At 43.5% G+C, this 25,243-nt stretch overlaps 1 protein-coding gene across 1 annotated transcript; it reads left to right on the top strand.

Annotated features, from left to right (window-relative positions):
* The first annotated feature begins 16,640 nt into the window (after nucleotides 1-16,640).
* On the top strand, nucleotides 16,641-17,978 carry LOC139535278 (thiol S-methyltransferase TMT1A-like). The gene is made up of 2 exons (XM_071334597.1): nucleotides 16,641-17,171; nucleotides 17,742-17,978. The coding sequence occupies exons 1-2, from the start codon at nucleotides 16,641-16,643 to the stop codon at nucleotides 17,976-17,978; spliced, it is 768 nt and encodes a 255-aa protein (XP_071190698.1).
* The last annotated feature ends 7,265 nt before the right edge of the window (nucleotides 17,979-25,243 follow it).

Here is a 25,243-nt window from a genome sequence, read left to right as displayed (position 1 = left end):
TCTCAGCAAATTGTTAGGGAGTGTCGGTAAATGCCTTTGGTTTGAAAACGGCCCAGTGACTGCAGTATCGCAAGCAACATGATTGCACAAAATATAACAAAGTTATTCAATTAATAGTTAAGAAGACTATCATATAATGTGTTATCCAAAAGTTAAAATGGTTGATTTCTGGGTTTGTTTTAGTGGATGACAAAACTGTTTTTTTGTGACCAACTTTTTATAATATTTTTTTGTTTTTGTGAGTGGTTCAGATCCCAGACAGGCAATAATATTCAAAAAGTACATATATATATATAGAAATGAAAAACATTCGTCCTGTCTGTCCCATGTCCCCTTTCCCTCCCCCTTCTCGGTAGGTGTGACCCATTTCTCATCTTATGTTTGTAAAATTGTTTGTTGGACCAAGGCACACATGAATAGAATCAGCCTGCATACATCGATATTCTATAGGCCTACAGATATTCAAAATACAATTGATAAATTCAAACATGATTACATTACATGAACTCATAATAAGCTTTTGACCTTTTCGACTGCTCCATTGAATGTATCTAATGTTGGTTCCTTTGCGCTGTTCACACGAGCTATGGAGAGCTCTAGTGAAAGAACTTCAAGGAAGTTTTGTTGCCATCGAGTTATACTGAGCTTATGTGGAGGCTTCCATCTGGTCACCAACATGATTTTTGCCGCAGTCAGTCCAGACAACCATGCTCGTTCCTGGGGTACTGTGAGACTCAGTGAAGAGTCATCTTCAACAATAATATATTGGGGAGATAGGGAATGGCAGCAACAACTATGTCCTTAAACTCAAGGTAGTGAAGTTACCATGGTTTTATCCTGAGAAACATAAAATAATATAATTTATTAGTCTACCTTTGTTGAAAAGTTCATAACCAGATGCCTATACTGTCATATGGCTGAAATGATGGCAACTGCCCAACTTTCCTTAGTCTATAATAACTAGCCATTCTGTTATCAACAGAGCAAATGTTATTAAATGAAACAATGAGAGTGAGGTGCTGTTGTATGCTAACTAATTGGAAGGGCAGGTAAAGCAGATGTCATATCTAAACCCAAGTTGTGCCAGTAAACAGTCGCACAGGAAACAACAATTCAGCACCATGGGCAGCTACCGCGCACCTCAACACTCAACAAATATCTACTAGATGATGTCAAAATGACAGAAGCCATCATTTGCAATGGAAGGAAAGCGGCTCGCAGCGAAATAAGCAAGGCAGATGAGCTCTGTCGTTGAGCTCGGTGAACAGAGCATAGCAAACAATTCGAGAAAGCTGAAATGATTGGCAATATGGCAGTACATTGACCAATCAAGGCTTGCTATAGCTTCCAGACTGTGCTGGATTGGCTGTTGATACATTCCCTACTTAGCATGCTGTGGGCTTCCTGCTCAAATAAAAACACCCCCATGGCAATGGCTGGCAAGTCAACGGTTGAGTTCCTGCCTGACTACATTGCAGACACATGCCAGATCTTACAACGTCTGGATAGGTATTTAACACATCAGTCACCATATCATATGCTATAGCAATCTGATGCTCTACTGCACAGTCAATGACATGGCACGCAACCATTGATTGATGCAATGCATCACCTGCAGAGTAGTCGGGAAGGAACTCGACCAAGCTTTCATCCCTTCAATGGCTTTTGGTGAATTCCTGCCTGACTACATTGCAGAGTAGATGCATGCCAGATCTAACAACGCATGGATAGATATTTAACATATTCTGTAAGCTAAACACATGGTATGACATAGCAATCTGATGCCCGACTGCACAGATATGACATAGCAATCTGATGCCCGACTGCACAGTCAATGATGTGGCATGCAACCATTGGTTCATGCAATGCAACCGGCAATAGCGGCAGTCAATGTTCGAGTTCCAGCCTGGGAGAGAGAGAGAGGGTGTGATCAAAATACACCATATGACTGTTGAGTTTCAGCCCGGAAGAGAGAGAGAGATGGTGTGATCATTTACACCATATGACTGTCGAGTTCCAGCCTGGGAGAGAGAGAGATGGTGTGATCAAAATACACCATATGACTGTCGAGTTCCAGCCTGGGAGAGAGAGAGATGGTGTGATCAAAATACACCATATGACTGTCGAGTTCCAGCCTGGGAGAGAGAGAGATGGTGTGATCATTTACACCATATGACTGTCGAGTTCCAGCCTGGGAGAGAGAGAGATGGTGTGATCATTTACACCATATGACTGTCGAGTTCCAGCCTGGGAGAGAGAGAGATGGTGTGATCAAAATACACCATATGACTGTCGAATTCCAGCCTGGGAGAGAGAGAGATGGTGTGATCAAAATACACCATATAAGTAGCCTGCTAATGTACCTTTCTGGACCTTGTGAACTGTCGAGAATAAACCCATAACTGATCCAAATGGTTGCATAATCAGGCCAAGGCTGTATGGTTATCCTTGTATATAGCTCAATTCTTGTGCATTTCATTTTAATCCTCTTGTGTTAGTCATTTATTCTTATTTTTAAACTCTGCATTGTTGAGAAGGGTTCATAAGCAAGTATTTCATGGTAAAGTCTACACAAGTTGGATTCGGCGCATGTGATAACCACAATTTGATTCGACTTTATGTAGTTATTTCTGCATGAAGCATTCAAAACAGGGCGTTTAATCGGTTATTGTCTTGTTCTTTACTGTAATCAGATGACTAATATCAATAGCCTACTATGCATGCCAGTCTCTCTTGGTGGAAAGTAAAGAAGAGACTGACTGCATCACTTTTTGTTTTTAGAAGAAACATTAATGTGTTGTAAATTCAATTGTTTGCATAGTCAAACCCCACCAGCTGTGTGAAGTTTTAAATGCATGTAGTTCTGTCCTTAAGCTGTTCTTGTCTATTAATGTTCTATATTATGTCATGTTTCATGTTTTGTGTGGACTCCAGGAAGAGTAGCTGCTGCAATTGCCACAGCTAATGGGGATCCTAATAAAATACAAGAACAGACACATGTTTTTTGCCTACATCACTGTAAACCGAATTTTGTAGAGTGCAGGAACCCACAGTTCTGCCATTTCATAATCTGTAAACCTTTTTTTCTTGCACTTTGACAGGTAAATATTTTTAGCCCTAATATTTAGCTAATGAGTGGCCTAATATCTAGATAATATTGAGCTTCTTCAGCTACACAACTCTAGCCTCTCTCTTCCAGCTATTCCTGTGATACAGACACAAGCTTCTCTACTCCTCTTCTTGTGAAATCCCAGGAAACGCTATAAAAAAAAAAAAAGCTTTAGGAGATTTATTTTTATTTTTTATACTTGGCCTAATAGGCTTTTCATGGAGAGAAGCAGGCTTGCTCTTGCTAATTGCTGAATGAAAAATAGGCCTAGGCTAAATGAACTGTCGGGAAAAGTTGCGGAGAGAGTGCATCACTGGCAAATGATGATAACATTGTTGCACTGATGTAGCCTATTAAATGGTTACACATGACAAAGGGTGATAAGCACAGTGAAAAAGAAGATTACTTTACAGTTAGCACTATGCATTCGGGCAGGCAGCGTTCTCCTGGCATCGCCAAACCCAGATTCGTCCTTCTGACTACCAGATGGGTAAGCTTGATTCATCACTCCAGAGAACGCGCTTCCACTGCTCCAGAGTCCAATGGTGGCAAACGTTACACAACTCCAGCCGATGCTTGGCATTGCATATAGTGATCTTAGGCTTGTGTGCGGTTGCTCGGCCATGGAAACCAATTACATGAGGCTCCTGACAGGTGCTGAAGTTGCTTCCAGAGACAGTTTGGAACTCTGTAGTGAGAATTGCAACCGAGGACAGACGATTTTTACGTGCTACGTGCTTCAGTACTCGACAGTCCCGTTCTGTGAGCTTATTGGGCCTACCACTTTGCAGCTGAGCTGTTGTTGCTCCAAAACGTTTCCACTTCACAATAGCAGCACTTACAGTTGACCGGTGCAGCTCTAGCAGGGCAGAAATTTGACACACTGACTTGTTGTAAAGGTGGCATCCTATGACCGTGCCACGTTGAAAGTCACTGAACTCTTCAGTAAGGCCATTCTTCTGCCAATGTTTGTCTATGGAGATTGCATGGCTCGATTTGATACACCTGTCAGCAACGATGTTGCTGAAATAGCATAATCCACTAATTTGAAGGGATGTCCACATACTTGTGTATAGTGTATATGGGCTGCATGATGTGACTACAGCCTATTAAAAACTCAGTCAAAACAGAAAATGTGTGTCAGTCTGTCTCTTGTGAAAACAGTGAACAACTTGTGAACATTTCTGAATTATAAGAAGTATTATAACACCACGTAGCAGCAGTTGACTGTGTCAACTACAATGAATCCTAAATACATGGATAGAAGCTGGAAGAACATAACATACGTCCCGTATCAATATGGCGATTATTTAATAAAACACTTATTATTATTATTACTGAGTTGGCACCCTCTCTCCACTGGGATTCTCTGCCTCTAACCCTATTACAGGGGCTGAGTCACTGGCTTACTGATGCTCTTTCATGCCGTCCCTAGGAGGGGTGCGTCACTTGAGTGGGTTGAGTCACTGACGTGATCTTCCTGTCTGGGTTGGAGCCCCCCCTTGGTTTGTGCCGTGGCGGAGATCTTTGTGGGCTATACTCGGCCTTGTCTCAGGATTGTAAGTTGGTGGTTGAAGCTTTCCCTCTAGTGGTGCGGGGGCTGTGCTTTGGCAAAGTGGGTGGGGTTATATCCTTCCTGTTTGGCCCTGTCCGGGGGTATCATCGGATGGGGCCACAGTGTCTCCTGACCCCTCCTGTCTCAGCCTCCAGTATTTATGCTGTAGTAGTTTATGTGTCGGGGGGCTAGGGTCAGTTTGTTATATCTGGAGTACTTCTCCTGTCTTATCCGGTGTCCTGTGTGAATTTAAGTATGATCTCTCTAATTCTCTCCTTCTCTCTTTCTTTCTCTCTCTCGGAGGACCTGAGCCCTAGGACCATGCGTCAGGACTACCGGGCACGATGACTCCTTGCTGTCCCCAGTCCACCTGGCCTTGCTGCTGTTCCAGTTTCAACTGTTCTGCCTGCGGCTATGGAACCCTGACCTGTCCACCGGACGTGCTACCTGTCCCAGACCTGCTGTTTTCAACTCTCTAGAGACCGCAGGAGCGGCAGAGATACTCTTAATGATCGGCTATGAAAAGCTAACTGACATTTACTCCTGAGGTGCTGACTTGCTACACCCTCGATAACTTCTGTGATTATTATTATTTGACCATGCTGGTCATTTATGAACATTTGAACATCTTGGCCATGTTCTGTTATAATCTCCACCCGGCACAGCCAGAAGAGGACTGGCCACCCCTCATAGCCTGGTTCCTCTCTAGGTTTCTTCCTAGGTTTTGGCCTTTCTAGGGAGTTTTTCCTAGCCACCGTGCTTCTACACCTGCATTGCTTGCTGTTTGGGGTTTTAGGCTGGGTTTCTGTACAGCACTTCGAGATATTAGCTGATGTACGAAGGGCTATATAAATAAATTTGATTTGATTTGATTGTTTTTTTAAATTTAACTAGGTAAGTCAGTTAAGAACAAATTCATATTTTCAATGACAGCCTAGAAACAGTGGGTTAACTTCCTTGATCAGCAGCGTAACAACATATTTCTACATTGTCAGCTCAGGGATTTAATCTTGCAACCTTTTGATTACAAGACCAACACTCTAACCACTAGGCTACCTACCACCCCATTACACACACCTGGTTCCAATCCCCACTCTATCACTGTAGATATACTCCCTCTGTCACTTGTCTTTGTCGGTCATTGTAAATGTAGCTTGTTTTCCTGAGAGGAATCTTTCTGACTATTTCTTGAGTACTTTATTATTTTGCACTTTGGTTATCGTCCCGCTTTTATATATGGTGCTTTAATAATAAATTCAGTAGTTCTAAACCTTCAACTGCCTCCTGTCTACTCCTCTCTACACTAGTGACAGAATGACCGACCCAAGAGAACAGGAAGCAGCAGGACATACCGACCTCTCCGCTATAGGAGCTTTGCTCTTATACCACGACTCGTGCCTGCTGTATGCCAGCTGCAGGCTACACCACCACCTTACCAACTTCCCGCAGTCGTTCCAGCCACCCCACCACTATCTACATCACCCGGTCCGATCAGCAACGTCCACCTGCCCCTCCGGGAGCAGTTTGATGGCACCCCAGCTCACTGTAGGGGGTTTCTCCTGCAGTGTGACCTCCACCTTGCCCGTCATGCCAGGACAGCCTCCGAGAGGGACAAGGTGGCCTTGGTGATCTCGATGCTGACAGGCCAGGCTCTGGAGTGGGTGTACACTGTCTGGGAAAGGGACGGTCCAGAAGTGCAGTCTTATGAGCGCTTCATCCAACTCTTCCGTGCCAGGTGGCCGTCCAGACCAAGCTGGCCTGTCGCGATGAGGACCTCACGCTGGACCAGCTCATTGCCATGGCCATCCGCCTGGATATTCTCCTGCGTGTCCCTCATCGCCCATCCCGGGGGTTCGGGTCTCTCCCAGGAACCTCCAGCGAGACTGAGCCCATGGAGGTGGGCATGATGCACCTTCCCTCAGAGGAACGGCAACACCACCATCAACAGGGTCTCTGCTCCTACTGCGGGGAATCGGACAACCCCTGGAACACCTGTCACAGAAGGAGAACCAGGCGAGGAAGGGACAGGCAGAGGAGCGCACCTGCACCTTCCCAGATAGGCGTGGATGTGCCTTGCTCCTCTCTGCCACCTCCGTGGAAAATCCGGACCAGGCTACCCATGTCCCTATCCCGGAGGAATACAGGGACCTACAGGTGTTTTTTTTACGAAGACTCGTGCCATGTGGCTGCCCCCTCATTGCCCATGGGACTGCACTATCGACCTACTGCCTGGTTCTACCCTCTAGCGGGGGCACATCTACCCTCTTTCGCATGCAGAGACCGAAGCCATGGAGGTCTATTTCCAGGAGGCGCTGGCCCAAGGATTTCTCCGTCTGTCCACCTCTTCGGCCTCCTCCAGGTTATTTTTCATGAAGAAGAAAGACAGAGGTCTCTGCCCATGTATCGATTACCGGACACTGAATAAGGCAATTGTTAAATTAAGATATCCTCTGCCTATCATAACCACTGTGATCGAACAGATGCCCAGTGCTCAGTACTTTACCAAATTGGATTTACACAGGGCCTACAACTTGGTGCGCATCAGAGGGGGATGAATGGAAGACCGCCTTCAGCACCGGGCACTACGAATACAGGGTAATGCACTACGGCCTGACAAATGCACCCTCTGTGTTTCAATCCTTCATTAATTAGGTGTTTAGAGACATGTTGGGTCGCTGTGTAGTGGTGTACATAGACAACATCTTGGTGTACTCCACTACAAGCGAGCAACATATCTCATGTCAGATCCGTTTTGGAGAGGCTATGTGGGACCACTCCTTGTCTGGGCACACATAGCATCTGTGTCGGGGCACTCGGGTATAGCCCGTACTATCTATTGTCTCTCCGCTAAGTACTGGTCGCCCACCTTGGCCCAGAACGTCCGGGTTTACATCTCTTCCTGCTCCACCTGCGCACAGAGCAAGACATCGAGACACCTCCCCTATGGCAAACTCCACCCACTGCCGGTTCCACAATTACCCTGGTCCCATCTCTCCGTGAACTTTGTCACAGACCTTCCCCCCTCAGGGGGACACACCATCATCCTGATCGTTGTGGACCGGTTTTCCAAAGCCTGTTGTTTGATTCCTCTGCCTCGTCTCCCTACGGCCATGCAGACTGCGGCGGCTCTCTTCTCTCACATCTTCCGGCACTACGGGATCCCGGAAGATGTCGTATCTGACCGTGGTCCTCAGTTCACCTCCCATGTCTGGAAGGCCTTCATGGAACGACTGGGGGTCCCGGTCAGCCTCACCTCCGGGAACCGTCTCCAATCAAATGGGCAGGTGGAATGGGTAAATCAGGAACTGGGTAGGTACCTTCGTACTTACTGTCAGTACCGGCCGGGGGAGTGGGCTGCGTTTCCGTCACTCCTCCACTAACCTCACACCCTTTCAGTGTGTTCTAGGCTATCAGCCGGTCCTGGCACCCTGGCACCAGAGTCAGATGGAGGCTCCTGCAGTTGACGATTGGTTCCAGCGCGCCGAGGAGGTATGGAGCACAGCACACACCCGTCTCCAGCGCGTCGTCCTCCGGCAGAAGGCGCAGGCCGATCGTCACCGCAGTGTGGCCCCGGTCTTTCAGGGTCTGGCTTTCTACAAAGCCAGACAAAAAAGGGTACTACAAAGGGTACTACAAAGGGTACTGTCACACCAGCCTTCACTTTGGCTACCCCTCCTGTACAGCTCAGTCGTTTGGCGTCGCCGGCCTTCTAGTTGCTGCTGAACCTGCTGCTGGCAAGCGCCCTTCACTCATTAACCCCAGACTTGTCTCGTCATCATTACACACACCTGGTTCCAATTCCCACTCTATCACTGTAGATATATACTCCCTCTGTCATTTGTCTTTGTCGGTCATTGTAAATGTTCCTTGTTTTCCTGAGAGGAATCTCTCCTACTATTTCCTGAGTACTTTATTATTTTGCACTTGGGGTTTATATATGGTGCTTTAATAAATTCAGTAGTTCTAAACCTGCAACTGCCTAACCCTATTTTTTACCTCACCTGCACTTATTCTCTTCTTTTAACTTCTCCTTACACTCCATTATGTGTAGTTAATCTAAACTCATTATCATTTGAATAAGGCAAGACTTTAAATCCCAGCAGTCTTTAAAATGAAATTCAAGAGCAAACAGTTTTCAATAGTGTGTAATATTTATGATTTATTTTACAAATTCATTGGAATGTAACTGATTAAATATTGATTAAACACACACACACACGCACGCACGCACGCACGCACGCACGCACACACACAGCTCACGTCAGACTGTTTGCTTGTGGGATACGGATGGATAATTCTGGGTGCCGCTTTGTAAAACTAGTCTATGCCTGCCAACCGCCTTTCTTTTTTTTGGACATCCCATGATGTACAGTAAGTCCAAAAAGGTCTCTTTCCATTTTTGGGGGATATGATTCACCAGTCACATTCGAAAGAGCCAGTGAAGATTGTCCAAATGGCTGTCGCCTGGGGTTTTGACCGGCTTGTCTTGGTGGCGCCTCAGGGTTTTGGGTGTGGCACATTAAAGGCACGGGCAACTGCCTTAATGCCCTGCCCATTTTCAATAGCATTCAGAGCACAACGAAGCGCCTCTTCGCCATAGCCACCATAATCAGATATTTTCTTGTAAACTCATCTGAAAATAAAAAAAATTAAGTATCTTAGGAACGGTGGGTAACTGACCTCTAACCCTAACCCTAACTCCTATTCTGACTCTAATCTAACCCTAAACCCTATTTTGACCCTAACCCCTATCCTAATCCTAATCCTGACCCCTATTCTAGCTCTGACCCCAAATCCTAACCCTGTTACCTGGGGGCTAGCTAGCTATGCTAGCAGACATAATCTTATGCTAACTAGCTGACTAGAATTTATTTAACCTCTTTCTGCTAGTGAAGTTGCTAGTTAGCTAACTGGGCTAGCCACTGCCTAAATTACATCAGGTCGCTAATGGCCTGGTACTCAGGGCTGTATTGTCTCTCTGACATCAACAACTCTGACATCAATGCAAATACAATCACATCAAACACGTCTCATCAAAACAGTGTGCTTTTAAAACTCACCTCACTGTGATTGATCAATTTGAAGAAATAAATTCAACAACAGGCTTACATGCTTATGCAAACTAACAATCCAACACCAGGCTTACAGATACATTGTGGTTGAATATCTTTACATTTAAAATGTGTTTATAGGTTTATGTGATGATTACCTGATGTGTGTACACTGCTTCTAAACATTACAGTGACCATACTTTGGGTATCTGTACTTTACAATTTATATGTGTTCTGTGCTCTGGACACCATATGTGAACTGATTGCCCCCCATCTATCTTCAGAGGTCGTGCTGCTAGGCGACCTAAACTGGAACATGCTTAACACCCCAGCCATCCTACAATCTAAGCTTGATGCCCTCAATCTCACACAAATTATCAATGAACCTTCCAGGTACCACCCCAAAGCCGTAAACACGGGCACCCTCATAGATATCATCCTAACCAACTTGCCCTCTAAATACACCTCTGCTGTTTTCAACCAAGATCTCAGCGATCACTGCCTCATTGCCTGCATCCGTAATGGGTCAGCGGTCAAACGACCTCCACTCATCACTGTCAAACGCTCCCTGAAACACTTCAGCGAGCAGGCCTTTCTAATCGACCTGGCCCGGGGTATCCTGGAAGGATATTGATCTCATCCCGTCAGTAGAGGATGCCTGGTTATTTTTTAAGAATGCCTTCCTCACCATCTTAAATAAGCATGCCCCATTCAAGAAATTTAGAACCAGGAACAGATATAGCCCTTGGTTCTCTCCAGACCTGACTGCCCTTAACCAACACAAAAACATCCTATGGCGTTCTGTATTAGCATCGAACAGCCCCCGTGATATGCAACTTTTCAGGGAAGCTAGAAACCAATATACACAGGCAGTTAGAAAAGCCAAGGCTCGCTTTTTCAAGCAGAAATTTGCTTCCTGCAACACAAATTCAAAAAGGTTCTGGGACACTGTAAAGTCCATGGAGAATAAGAACACCTCCTCCCAGCTGCCCACTGCACTGAAGATAGGAAACACTGTCACCACTGATAAATCCACAATAATTGAGAATTTCAATAAGCATTTTTCTACGGCTGGCCATGCTTTCCACCTGGCTACACCTACCCCGGTCAACAGCACTGCCCCCCCACAGCTACTCACCCAAGCCTTCCCCATTTCTCCTTCTCCCAAATCCAGTCAGCTGATGTTCTGAAAGAGCTGCATAATCTGGACCCTTTCTTTCTAAAATTATCTGCTGAAATTGTTGCCACCCCTATTACTAGCCTGTTCAACCTCTCTTTCGTGTCGTCTGAGATTCCCAATGATTGGAAAGCAGCTGCGGTCATCCCCCTCTTCAAAGGGGGGGACACTCTTGACCCAAACTGCTACAGACCTATATCTATCCTACCCTGCCTTTCTAAGGTCTTTGAAAGCCAAGTCACCAAACAGATTACCGACCATTTTGAATCCCACCATACCTTCTCCGCCATGCAATCTGGTTTCAGAGCTGGTCATGGGTGCACCTCAGCCACGCTCAAGGTCCTAAACGATATCTTAACCGCCATTGATAAGAAACAATACTGTGCAGCCGTATTCATTGACCTGGCTAAGGCTTTCGACTCTGTCAATCACCACATCCTCATCGGCAGACTCGACAGCCTTGGTTTCTCAAATGATTGCCTTGCCTGGTTCACCAACTACTTCTCTGATAGAGTTCAGTGTGTCAAATCGGAGTGTCTGTTGTCCGGGCCTCTGGCAGTCTCTATGGGGGTGCCACAGGGTTCAATTCTTGGACCGACTCTCTTCTCTGTATACATCAATGATGTCGTTCTTGCTGCTGGTGAGTCTCTGATCCACCTCTACACAGACGACACCATTCTGTATACTTCTGGCCCTTCTTTGGACACTGTGTTAACAACCCTCCAGGCGAGCTTCAATGCCATACAACTCTCCTTCCGTGGCCTCCAATTGCTCTTAAATACAAGTAAAACTAAATGCATGCTCTTCAACCGATCGGTGCCTGCACCTGCCCGCCTGTCCAACATCACTACTCTGGACGGCTCTGACTTAGAATATGTGGACAACTACAAATACCTAGGTGTCTGGTTAGACTGTAAACTCTCCTTCCAGACTCACATCAAACATCTCCAATCCAAAGTTAAATCTAGAATTGGGTTCCTATTCCGCAACAAAGCATCCTTCACTCATGCTGCCAAACATACCCTTGTAAAACTGACCATCCTACCAATCCTCGACTTCGGTGATGTCATTTACAAAATAGCCTCCAATACCCTACTCAATAAATTGGATGCAGTCTATCACAGTGCCATCCGTTTTGTCACCAAAGCCCCATATACTACCCACCACTGCGACCTGTACACTCTCGTTGGCTGGCCCTCGCTTCAAACTCGTCGCCAACCCACTGGATCCAGGTCATCTACAAGACCCTGCTAGGTAAAGTCCCCCCTTATCTCAGCTTGCTGGTGACCATAGCAGCACCCACCTGTAGCACGCGCTCCAGCAGGTTTATCTCTCTGGTCACCCCCAAAACCAATTCTTTCTTTGGCCGCCTCTCCTTCCAGTTCTCTGCTGCCAATGACTGGAACGAACTACAAATATCTCTGAAACTGGAAACACTTATCTCCCTCACTAGCTTTAAGCACCAGCTGTCAGAGCAGCTCACAGATTACTGCACCTGTACATAGCCCATCTATAATTTAGCCCAAACAACTACCTCTTTCCCTACTGTATTTATTTATTTATTTATTTTGCTCCTTTTTTGTGGGGGGGGACACGAGGAGATTGGCGGTGTCAGGGTTTAGACCTGAGCCAACTCCCCGTGCTTACCGTGGGGAGCGTGTGACTGGTCAGGCACCGTGTTATGCGGTGATGCGCACGGTGTCTCCAGTGAGCATTCACAGGCCGGTGCGCTCTGTGCCAGCGCCCCGCATTTGCCGGGCGGAAGTGGGCATCCAGCCAGGACGGGTTGTGCCAGCTCTATGCTCGAGACCTCCAGTGCGCCTCCACGGCCCAGTGTATCCGGTGCCTGTTCCACGCACCAGGCTTCCAGTGCATCTCCCCCGTCCGGTGAGACCTGTTCCGGTTCCACGTACCAGGCCTCCAGTATGTCTCCCCAGCCTGGTAAGCCCTGTGGTAGCTCCACGCACCAGGCCTCCAGTACGTCTTCTCAGTCCGATGAGACCTCTTCCGGTTCCATGTACCAGGCCTCCAGTATGTCTCCCCAGCCTGGTAAGCCCTGTGGCAGCTCCACGCACCAGGCCTCCAGTACGTCTTCTCAGTCCGGTGAGACCTGTTCCGGCTCCACGTACGCAGCCTCTCGTGATGATCCATGGCTCGAAGCCTCCAGTGATGATCCATGGCCCAGAGCCTGTAGTGATGATCCATGGGACGAAGCCTCCAGTGATAATCCATGGCACAAAGCCTCCAGTGATGATCCATGGCCCGGAGCCTGTAGTGATGATCCATGGTACGAAGCCTCCAGTGATAATCCATGGCACAAAGTCTCCAGTGATGATCCATGGCCCGGAGCCTGTAGTGATGATCCATGGCACGAAGCCTCTAGTGATGATCCATGGCACGAAGTATCCAGTGATGATCCATGGCCCAGAGCCTGTAGTGATGATCCATGGCACGAAGCCTCCAGTGATGATCCATGGCCCGGAGCCTCCAGTGATAATCCATGGCACGAAGCCTCCAGTGATGATCCATGGCCCGGAGCCTGTAGTGATGATCCATGGCACGAAGCCTCCAGTGATGATCCATGGCCCGGAGCCTGTAGTGATGATCCATGATCCAACCACCTATTGTTTTTTTGGTGGAACATTTAAATTAAAGGAAAATGTACGCCTACCACGCTGCACCTTGATCTCATTCCGACGACGAACGTAACAGTTTCACAATTCCAGTGGGTCAAAAGTTTACATACACTAAGTTGACTGTGCCTTTAATAAACAGCATGGGAAATTCCCGAAAATGATGTCATGGCTTTAGAAGCTTCTGCTAGGTTAATTGACATAATTTGAGTCAATTGGAGGTGTACCTGTGGATGCATTTCAAGGCCTACCTTCAAACTCTGTGCCTCCTTGCTTGACATCATGGGAAAATCAAAAGAAATCCACCAAGACTTCAGAAAAATAACTGTAGACCTCACAAGTCTGGTTCATCCTTGGGAGCAATTTCCAAATGCCTGAAGGTACCACGTTCATCTGTACAAACAATAGTACGCAAGTATAAACACCATGGGACCACGCAGCCATCATACCGCTCAGGAAGGAGACGCGTTCTGTCTCCTAGAGATGAATGTACTTTGGTTCGAAAAGTGCAAATCAATCCCAGAACAAAAGCAAAGGACCTTGTGAAGATGCTGGAGGAAACAGGTACAAAAGTAAAAGTACAACAGTAACACGAGTTTTATATCGACTTAACCTGAAAGGCCACTCAGCAAGGAAGAAGCCACTGCTCCAAAACTGCCATAAAAAAGCCAGACTATGTTTTGCAACTGCACATGGGGACAAAGATCGTACTTTTTGGAGAAATGTCCTCTGGTCTGATGAAACAAAAATAGAACTGTTTGGCCATAATGACCATCGTTATGTTTGGAGGATAAAGGGAGAGGCTTGCAAGCCAAAGAACACCATCCCAACCGTGAAGCACGGGAATGGCAGTGTCATGTTGTGGGGGTGCTTTGCTGCAGGAGGGACTGGTGCACTTCACAAAATATATGGTATCATGAGGAAGGGAAAATTATATGGATATATTGAAGCAACATCTCAAGACATCAGTCAGGAAGTTAAACCTTGGTTGCAAACGGGTCTTCCAAATGGACAATGATCCCAAGCATACTTCCAAAGTTGTGGCAAAATGGCTTAAGGACAACAAAGTCAAGGTATTGGAGTGGCCATCACAAAGCCCTGACCTCAATCCTATAGGAAATGTGTGGGCAGAACTGAAAAAGTGTGTGCGAGCAAGGAGGCCTACAAACCTGATTCAGTTACACCAGCTCTGTCAGGAGGAATGGGCCAAAATTCACCCAACTTATTGTGGGAAGCTTATGGAAGGTTACCCAAAACGTTTGACCGAAGTTAAACAATTTAAAGGCAATACTACCAAATACTAATTGAGTGTATGTAAACTTCTGACCCACTGGGAATGTGATGAAAGAAATAAAAGCTGAAATTAATCATTCTCTCTGCTATTATTCTGACATTTCACATTCTTAAAATAAAGTGGGGATCTTAACTGACCTAAAACAGGGAATTTTTGCTAGAATTAAATGTCAGGAATTGTGAAAAACTGAGTTTAAATGTATTTGGCTAAGGTTTATGTAAACTTCCGACTTCAACTGTATGTCCTCCAGCCGATTTGGTACTACTTTCGGGATGGATGTGAGGTAGTCAGGGCGACATGGAAAGATCTGGAGGCTACTGGGTTCTCTGAGCTCAAACTGAGGCACCACTCAACTTCATGATCAAACCACATATTATGGGCCATGCTGTCAAGTAATGGCTTGTCCCAGCAATTGTTTGAACATTTTTGTCAACGCCTATGTATTCAGTGTGCATTTCTTGGGCATTGCTTTAGTTACTTACTTGTGCATAAAATGTAATTAAACTGGCTTAGAAAATAGCAATGACATACATATACTGAACAAAAATATAAACGTAACATGTAAAGTGTGTTCGATGTTTCATGAGCTGGAATAAAGTGAGCATTCCTCATTTGCTGAGATAATCCATCCACCTGACAGGTGTGGCATGTCAAGAAATGGATTAAGCAGCATGATCATTACACAGGTGCACCTTCTGCTGGGGACAATAAAAGGCCAATCTAAAATGTGCAGTTTTGTGTCACAACACAATGACACAGATGTCTCAAGTTTTGAGGGAGTGTGCAATATGCATGCTGACTGAAGGAATGTCCACCAGAGCTGTTGCCAGATAATTTGTTAATTTCTCTACCATAAGCCACCTCCAACATTGTTTTAGGGAATTTGGCAGTATGGCCAACTGGCCTCAAACCCACAGACCGTGTGTAACCACACCAGTCCAGGACCTCCACATCTGGCTTTTTCACCTGCGGGATCATCTGAGACCAGCCACCCGGACAGCTGATGAAACTGTGGGTTTACACAACAAATATTGTTCTGCGAAATCTGTCAGAAACCATCTTGGTGAAGCTCGTCATCCTCACCGGGGGTCTTGACCTGACTGCAGTTTGGTGACGTAACCGACTGCAGTGGGTAAAAGCTCACCTTCAATGGCCACTGGCACACTGGAGAAGTGTGCTCTTCACGGATGAATCCTGGTTTCAGCTACCAGGCAGACTGTGTATGGCATCGTGTGGGCGAGCGGTTTGCTGATGTCAACGTGACCCATGATGGAATTGTGGTTATGGTATTGACAGGCATAAGCTATGGACAGCAAACACAAATGCATTTTATATTTTTGTTAAGTGTATTTTCATTTCCTTATGAACTGTAATTCAGTAAAATCTTTGAAACTGTTACATGTTGCGTTTTATATTTTTGTTCAGTGTATATGAAATGTACTTAGCAAATGTAATTTTTTCACATCTTTGCATCTATTTTCAATATTTTTCACCTAATAAAAGTTTTTGGGCTTATGGTTCATTGACATAACCTGTAAAACAACACCCTGTGAAACAGGTTCATAATATTTGCATTATACACTCACACCTACACGGATTGCTATAGAATGAGTGTCTAAATAAAAGCAGTTTTCAAACCTCTACAAAGCTATGATAAGACCAAAGTGCAAGAGGTTGTGATGCAATAACTCCATCATGAGGCAAGATGAAAAGCTACCAGATTAGCACCTTCCTCCTGACCCTCCCTGATCCCTGTATCACCTTTCTATGGGCTAAATCCTACCTCACCTAGCCTGCCTGCAGTGTGCTGCTTAAATTCACATGGGAGTTTTCACCGGGAAAATGACATATCTTATGAGGAACTTCTTGATGAACTTCTGCAAGCTAATTTGTTTGGCGATAACCTTACCTCTCCAACTAATGGAGTTTTTGGGCTTATATGGCATGTACAAGCGTTTGTTTCCGCTTCTTGCTTACAATATCACTTTTTCATACAACGACAAAATGCACGAAAACAAGAGGAACCTTTTCCGAGACTTGTGTAAATTCTGCAACACGGACGGTACACTTCGACTTCTGGAGATTGGCTGTGGTAGTGGGGCCAACTTCAAATACTACCCATACGGTTGCACGGTCATTTGCACAGACCCCAACCCTCACTTTGAGAAGTACCTGCAGATGAGTATGACAGCAAGCAACCACCTGACCTATGAAAGCTTCATGGTTGCCTCAGGAGAGGACCTGATGGCAGTGCAAGATGAGTCAGTGGATGTTGTTGTCTGCACGCTTGTGCTGTGTTCCGTCAACAACGTGCCACAGGTACTGGATGAGGCAAGACGGATACTCCGAAAAGTGAGTTAATTATTTGAGCTAGTAGGTTATGTGTCAAGCTAGGGAGACGTAGCCTGGCCTATAGGCCTAATAAGAGTTATTGTTTAGTAAAATGATAACTGAGATCTACTGTACATTCCAGACTCCAATAGTGAATTGAGAGAGTTCTCTAACTTGCACCTTGTTGTCCTCGTGTTAAAAGTTAAGCCTGTAGCGATGTTAAGTCTTAGGTATTTTTAGACACAAAGCTTGTGACAAATCCCTTGTCTGTAAACAAGAGGTGTGTGAAACCCCCCGACACAGTATAAACACCTTGCCTAACTAAGCAATGTAATTATATCGATGTAATCTACATTTTTACACATGTAGCCTTTCCACTATGTCTTACATTTGGGTTAAGCCAAGCACATTTGACCAAACATTCTATTTGATATCTGGTGATTGGGTGGGACTGGGATAGATAGTGATATGTACATTTTTGTCAAGTTTCCCATTGCATTTTCAGTCCCTAGATCAGACACCCAGCTACTTTTGATTGATTTGGTGGTTTTGGGGAATGAGAATAGAATCTACACATTTGTTGTCCAACAGGGTGGTGCTCTGTACTTTCTGGAGCATGTAGAGTCAGAACCCTCCTCTTGGATATACTTCTTCCAGCACATGTTCCAGCCGATGTGGTACTACCTGGGGGATGGCTGCATGGTTACCAGGGCAACGTGGAGAGATTTGGAGGCTGCTGGGTTCTCAGAGATCCAGCTCCGACACATTGAGGCTCCGCGGGTCACTTTCATGATCAAACCGCACATCCTTGGATATGCCATCAAGTGAACGTTTCATTCAACTGTTAAAGTCAAACAGTTGAGTTTATCTACATATTTTATACTTTGACCAATAAATAACTTTTCTAAAAAGATTTGGGCAATATTATTAAGCAACTGTGAATTAATGTCACTTCCTGCTATTCACAACTTATTTGCCATTCAGTTTAGGAATGAATGAAATTGACTATGTTGCAGTAACAACAGAGTAGCTATAACTGTATACTACTACTCTCTACTCAGCCCATGCAAGCAGTCAGTTTCTGTTTCTTTGGGTGCAGTTGTATGGACATGGCCGTCACAACACTGAAGAGTGAATCATAATTCCTTCGACCTTGGTGGCTTGAGGTCCCCAGTGGAGATTAGCTGTTGATTGTGTTTTTTATAGTGTTTTTAGCAGTCTCCTCTGTTGGAAGGTCTTGTCTTCTATAGCCAGTAGAAGATAGTGCTCCATTCTACTCTTTGTTTATGTACAGCTCTTCACTCCCATGTGAGGCCTCTGTCGATAATAGCATTTCCACCAATACAGCCATTCACTTCGCAGGTTTCCATTGACCCATGTTAATTCTTGTCAATAGGGGGGCGCTGTTTTCACTTTGGAAAAAATCGTGCCCAAATGAAACGGCCTCGTACTCTTTTCTAGATCATACAATATGCATATTATTATTACTATTGGATAGAAAACACTCAAAAGTTTCTAAAACTGTTTGAATTATGTCTGTGAGTAAAACAGAACTCATTTTGCAGCAAACTTCCATGCAGGAAGTGAAAAATCTGAAAATGAGGCTCTGTTTCAGGGCCTGCCTATTCAATTGCCTTATATTTATCGATATGCATGCACTTCATACTCCTTCCACTAGATGTCAACAGGCAGTGGAAGGTGGAATGGGGTGTCTAGCTTGATCTGAGGCCGAACAAGAGCTTTTGGAGTGGCAGGTCAGGAATTTTCTTAGTCTACCAAGGCGCGCCGCGGAGCTCGACATTGGCTTCTGAAAAGCGTTACGTATACACGGCGAATATCTCCGGCTCTGATTTTATTTGATACATGTGATAATAACATCATAAAGTAGGTTTTTTCAACCGAGTTTTATCAGTTTATTCAACGTTTATTGGGACTTTTGGAATGTTCCGTTCTTTGCGCCAAGAGTTGATGGGCATGTTCGCGCCACATGGCTAGCCAAGGTTGCTAATTCGACAGAAGAATTGGACATTCTAAAACCAAACAACGATTTATTCTGGACCAAGGACTCCTTGTACAACATTCTGATGGAAGCTCAACAAAAGTAAGAAAACATTTATGATGTTATTTCGTATTTCTGTGTAAAATGTTGAGTCCTATTCTCCGCCGTTTTGGTGAGCGCTGTCTCGCAATAACGCAAGCTGTATGTTATGGTAAAGTTATTTAAAAAAATCTAACACAGCGGTTGCATTAAGAACCAGTGTATCTTTCATTTGCCATACAACAAGTATTTTTATGTAAAGTTTATGATGAGTTCTTTGGTCAGATTAGGTGAGTGTCCAAAATATCTCCGGAGATTCTGGTGAATCGATGCTACGTATTCACAATGTATAATCAGGATTTGTAGCTCTAATATGCACATTTTCGAACAAAACATAATTGTATTGTATAACATGATGTTATAAGACTGTCATCTGATGAATTTGTTCAAGGTTAGTGATTCATTTGATATCTTTTGCTGGTTTTTGCGAAAGCTACCTTTTGCGGTGAATGAATGCGTTTGTGTGTTAGGCTATTGTGATAAGCTAATATAATTCTATATTGTGTTTTCGCTGTAAAACACTTAAAAAAACGGAAATATTGGCTGGATTCACAAGATGTTTATCTTTCATTTGCTGTACACCATGTATTTTTCATAAATGTTTTATGATGAGTATTTAGGTATTTCACGTTGCTCTCTGTAATTATTCTGGCTGCTTTGGTGATATTTTTGATGGTAGCTGCAATGTAAAACTATGATTTATACCTCAAATATGCACATTTTCGAACAAAACATAAATGTATTGTATAACATGTTATAAGACTGTCATCTGATGAAGTTGTTTCTTGGTTAGTGACTAATTTTATCTCTATTTTGTCGGTTTTGTGAAAGCTACCTATGCGGTAGAAACATGGTGAAAATATGCGGTTGTGTGTTTGGCTATTGTGGTTAGCTAATAGAAATACATATTGTGCTTTCGCTGTAAAACATTTAAAAAATCGGAAATGATGGCTGGATTCACAAGCTGTTTATCTTTCATTTGCTGTATTGGACTTGTGATTTCATGAAAATTATATTATATGATATCCCTGTCCCGTTAGGCTAGGCTATGCTAGTCAGCTTTTTTGATGAGGATGCTCCCGGATCCGGGATGGGTACCACTGAAAGGTTAATTCGACAAAATCAATGTCGCAAAAAAAATCATTGCGACATGTGTAATGGAAACAACAGATACAAGAATGCCTGAATTGCTTCGCCTTCCTTTTCTGGTTGGCTGGTAAGTTTCACCATCCAATTATTTCAGATCTACAGGAGTGTAAGTTACGATGGTGCGGACCGTGGTGATATGTTGAATATGAAAAATGTGTCAATTATTGCATTCTATCCATGCTGTCTTTCGCGGGCTACCTGAGACATGAAACTTTGCCTTCAGAAAGTATTCACACCCCTTGACTTTTCCACATTGTGTTGCGTTACAGAATTCATTTAAAATTGATTAAATTGAGATGTTTTCTCTCACTAGCCTACACACAATACCCCATAATGTCAAAGTAGAATTATGTTTTTCAAAATGTTTACAAATTCATAAAAAGGAAATGTTGAAATGTCTTGAGTCAATAAGTTTTCAACACCTTTTTGGCAAAGGGGCCTAAATAAGTTAAGGAGTAAAAATGTGGTTAACAAGTCACATAAGTTGCATGGACTCACTGTGTGCAATAATAGTGTTTAACATGATTTTTTAATGACTATCTCATCTCTGTACCCCACACATATAATTATCTGTAAGGTCCCTCAGTCGAGCAGTGAATATCAAACACAGATTCAACCACAAAGACCAGAGAGGTTTTCCAATGCCTTGCAAAGAAGTGCAACTATTGGTAGATGGGTAACAATTTTAAAGCAGACACTGAATATCCCTCTGAGCATGGTAAGTTATTAATTACACTTTGGGTGGTGTATCAACACACCCAGTCACTACAAAAATACAGGCGTCCTTCCTAACTCAGTTGCTGGAGAGGAAGGAAATGGCTCAGGGATTTCACCACGAGGCCAACAGTTACAAGAGAACACTGAGGATGGGTCAACTACATTGTAGTTACTACACAATACTAACCTAATTTACAGTGACAAGAAGGAAGCCTGTACAGAATAAAAATATTCCAAAACATGCATCCTGTTTGCAACAACGCACTAAAGTAATACTGCAAAAATGTGGCAAAGCAATTCACTTTTTGTCCTCAATACAAAGTGTTATGTTAGGGCCAAATCCATTACAACACATTACTGAGTACCACTCTCCATTTTTGTCAAGCATAGTGGTGGCTGCATCATGTCATGGGTATGCTTGTAATTGTTAACGACTGGGGAGTTTTTCAGGATAAAAAATGTACTGAATGGAGCTAAGCACAGGCAAAATCCTAAAGGGAAACCTGGTTCAGTCTGCTTTCCACCAGACACTGGGAGATGAATTCACCTGTCAGCAGGACAATAACCTAAAACAAAAGGCCACATCTACATTGGAGTTGCTTACCAAGAAGACAGTGAATGTTCTTGAGTCGCCAAGTTGGTTTCGACTTAAATCGACTTAATTCTATGGCAAGACCCAGTGGCGACCCGTCATTCAGCCCCACCTGTTTATCAACAAAAAAAATAAATGTTTTTGTTGTTGCCTGTTTTGGATGTTATTTTGGCATTAATATATATGACACATATCAGTTTGCAAACAATGTCAAAAAAATTAATATAATTTAGTTTATAAAGCTGCATACAAACATGGTCTCTTTTTCCAAATCTTAGCTAGACAAGCAGTCATCATCATGAATCAAGTCGACTATCTACTGGCAAATCCTTTTCAATGATAGATAAAACGTATCCGTGCTCATCGGCCATTGGACATAAACATTACACAACAAGCTGGAAATCGTAAATTCAACGAGTGGTTTGTAAGGAATCAGTGGCTAACTGCAAGCGTTGCAAAGCAATCACAAGCCTGCTATTCGTGGAGAGGGTGTGTGGTTTAAGGGTCTTAAAAGGATAAACATTCACATGCAACACCATTGGCCAGAAAAGGTTGAATATATTGGCCATGCTGTCAATCCAGCATGACTTCTGCCGCGTTCAAAACAATTGGGAACTAGGAAATGTTAGACTTCAGTGAGTTCAAGACAACTGGGAACTATGATTTTTTTTTTTATCCGACTGGGAAAAATAAGTTTTGAACGGTCATTCAACTCGGAATTCCAAGTGGGGAACTCTGGCCTCTTTCTAGAGCTCCGACCTGAAAATCCCTGACGTCATGATTCAACCTTGTTTTTTCCCCCAAGTTCTCAGTTGTCTTGATAGCACCATAAATTCAGAGAACGACAGACTTTTATGACAAAGTTTGATGACAAAATTTGCTCACAAGAAGGACCACTGTGCCACCTTCCTGTTCAAGTGAGCGCAGCACAACAAGGTGAGTCCAAAAATGTCTTGTATGCTACAGCATAAATGATGTAATATGCCAGGGAGATATGTATACTGTAGCTAAGAAAGTTATACTAAGTGTATGTTGTGTAGTAAGCTGTTAGTAGCCCATGTGCCTCACCCTAATAATTTGGTCCCTTTCCCCCTCATAACTTAGCCTACTATTCTGACTTGGTGGTGCACATGTTTCCTATAGCCTGTTTTAGAGATGTCATCGTCAAATATTGTAAGAGCTTTCATTGTCTGCATATATGCCCCCTTTATTTATCCTACGGTTCTGACTTAGTGTACAGGGAGAATACTGTAAGAACGGCCCATGTTCTGAATTCTGTCACTGTACATTTCAAAAGTGCTGAACAAATAGTTATATTGACTACGTCCGTTTTATCTCGCTCATTTACTTAATCAAAATTACAGATTACCTCTTATCCGCTCATCGTTCCCTAATGCCATAGTTTGTACATCTTAATTGTCAGTAGAAACCACATTGAAGCAAGTAAGCCTCATCAGCTATGTTTTTTTTAAAGGTAGTAAATGAGGCTGAATTAACTGTTTCGCTGCCAGACAAGGCTCCACTGGTAGCCAGGTGTAGTGGCTGTAAGGGTTCACTCCATGGTGCTGAAAAGAAAGCTCTGCTGTTGCTACAGCTTTATGTAGGCCCTAACAGTTTGTGGGCACCATTTGTCACCATTATAGTGCAATTCATGTATTGTTTAGTGATGTGTAGTGGCTTTGCTTCCATGCATCTAAATATTATTATTTATTTTTTAATTGGGGGGGGGGGATTGTTGTCTAGCAATGATCAACAACCAATTTGACAAGACAACATTTTTATAATGGGCAAATGTTGCACAATCCAGGTGTGGAAAGCTCTTGGAGACATACCCAGAAAGACTCAGAGCTGTAATCACTGCCAAAGGTGCTTCTACAAAGTATTGACTCAGGGGTGTGAATACTTATGTAAATGAGATATTTCTGTATTTCATTTTCAATAAATTAGCACAATTTATTTTTTCACTTTGTCATTATGGAGTATTGTGTGTAGATGGGCGACGGGAAAAAAATCTATTTAATCCATTTTTGAATTCAGGCTGTAACACAACAAAATGTGGGACAAGTCAAGGGGTATGAATACTTTCTGAAGGCACTGTAGGTGGGAAGGCATACAAGCTGCCACCAATTTATTAAAGCACAATTTGCCTAAATGGGTAATGGAAACACTTCAAACACTACATTTTTATTCAACACTGTAGGTTTCTTGCATAATTTTACCGACACAAAAAGATCCCACCATGTCAAACAAACAAATGATCTGTCAGCATTTATAAAATTGTACCGAAACTTCCTGTTTCAGCTGTCATATTTTTATTTTATAGGTATGACTAGTCACAGAACTGTGCCACGTTTCCATCTGCAGTTTTTATGCGAGTAAAGGCATACCATATTTAAAAAAAAATCATGACAGCTGTGATGGAAGCAGGAAGCTTCGGTACAATTATATAAATGCAAACAGAGAATTTGTTTCGTTACACATGGTAGGATCTTTTTGTCAGTAAAATGAATTGTGGTGGAAATGCCTTTATGCAGAAATATTGATACAACCATCATATCAAAGTAAAGTTGGAGTCACACAATGATATGGCGTATGGTCCTCCCACTATGACTCGGGAAACCATGCAGGGTGGTGAAAGTGCAGTGATCTTGATGTGCCTTTCTAATATCGAGGGTCTTATTTTGGTGACGTGATGCTCGACTGCTTTTTGACGATTACAAATATTTTTGCTCTTATCCATAATCTCATCATGTAGACTAACCTACCTGCACTCTATGTGGGGCGGCAGGTAGCCTACTGGTTAGAGCGTTGAGCTGACAAGGTAAAAACCTGTCATTCTGCCCCTGAACAAGGTAGGCCGTCATTGTAAATAAGAATTTGTTCTTAACTGACTTGACTAGATAATTTAAGGTTACATATCTGCCCACTTTTATTCGGTCACCAATTGGATGTAAACCTAGCTAGAGACCACTAGAGGTCGTAGTATACCCATAACCTCAAACACTCGTCACTAAATGGGGCGACTGGAATAATTTCTCAGAAACTAAGTTTTTGGCTAAAATATCCCTTTATGACTGGTTTTGCAATAAAATGCACTTTCAATTGAACATACCTTTTTAGTCCAGGGGTGTATTCACTTGGAACCAATAGTGGAGGGACCTACCTGAATTTGTCCAATAGAAACACTTGTTATCATTGCAAAACAGAACATTTTGCGACTCTTGAGTAATGTATTAATTATACTGATTGTTTTTAAAACAGTCTGTTGCAAAAGAAACCGTTTACTCCAAACGGAAAACACTTCGCAACAAAAACAAGTGTTTCTATTGAACAAATTCAGGTAGGTCCCTCCCAGTTTCGTTCGCTTCCGTTTGGTTCTTAAATGGTAAACGGTTTCCGTTGCAAGACGTAATGAATACACCCCACCCAGGACTAAGCTCAGTGTCCAGGAAACAAGCCCATAAGAGTGAGCCAAAAGAACATTTGGAAAACATTTGGAAAAATATTTTTTTCCATTTACAGAATGAGTGACATTGC

This window comes from Salvelinus alpinus, chromosome 12 (genome assembly GCF_045679555.1).
Source record: "Salvelinus alpinus chromosome 12, SLU_Salpinus.1, whole genome shotgun sequence".
Taxonomy (NCBI): Eukaryota; Metazoa; Chordata; class Actinopteri; order Salmoniformes; family Salmonidae; genus Salvelinus; species Salvelinus alpinus.
Note: the sequence above shows the minus strand (reverse complement) of the source record. Positions and strands in the feature narration are given on the sequence as shown.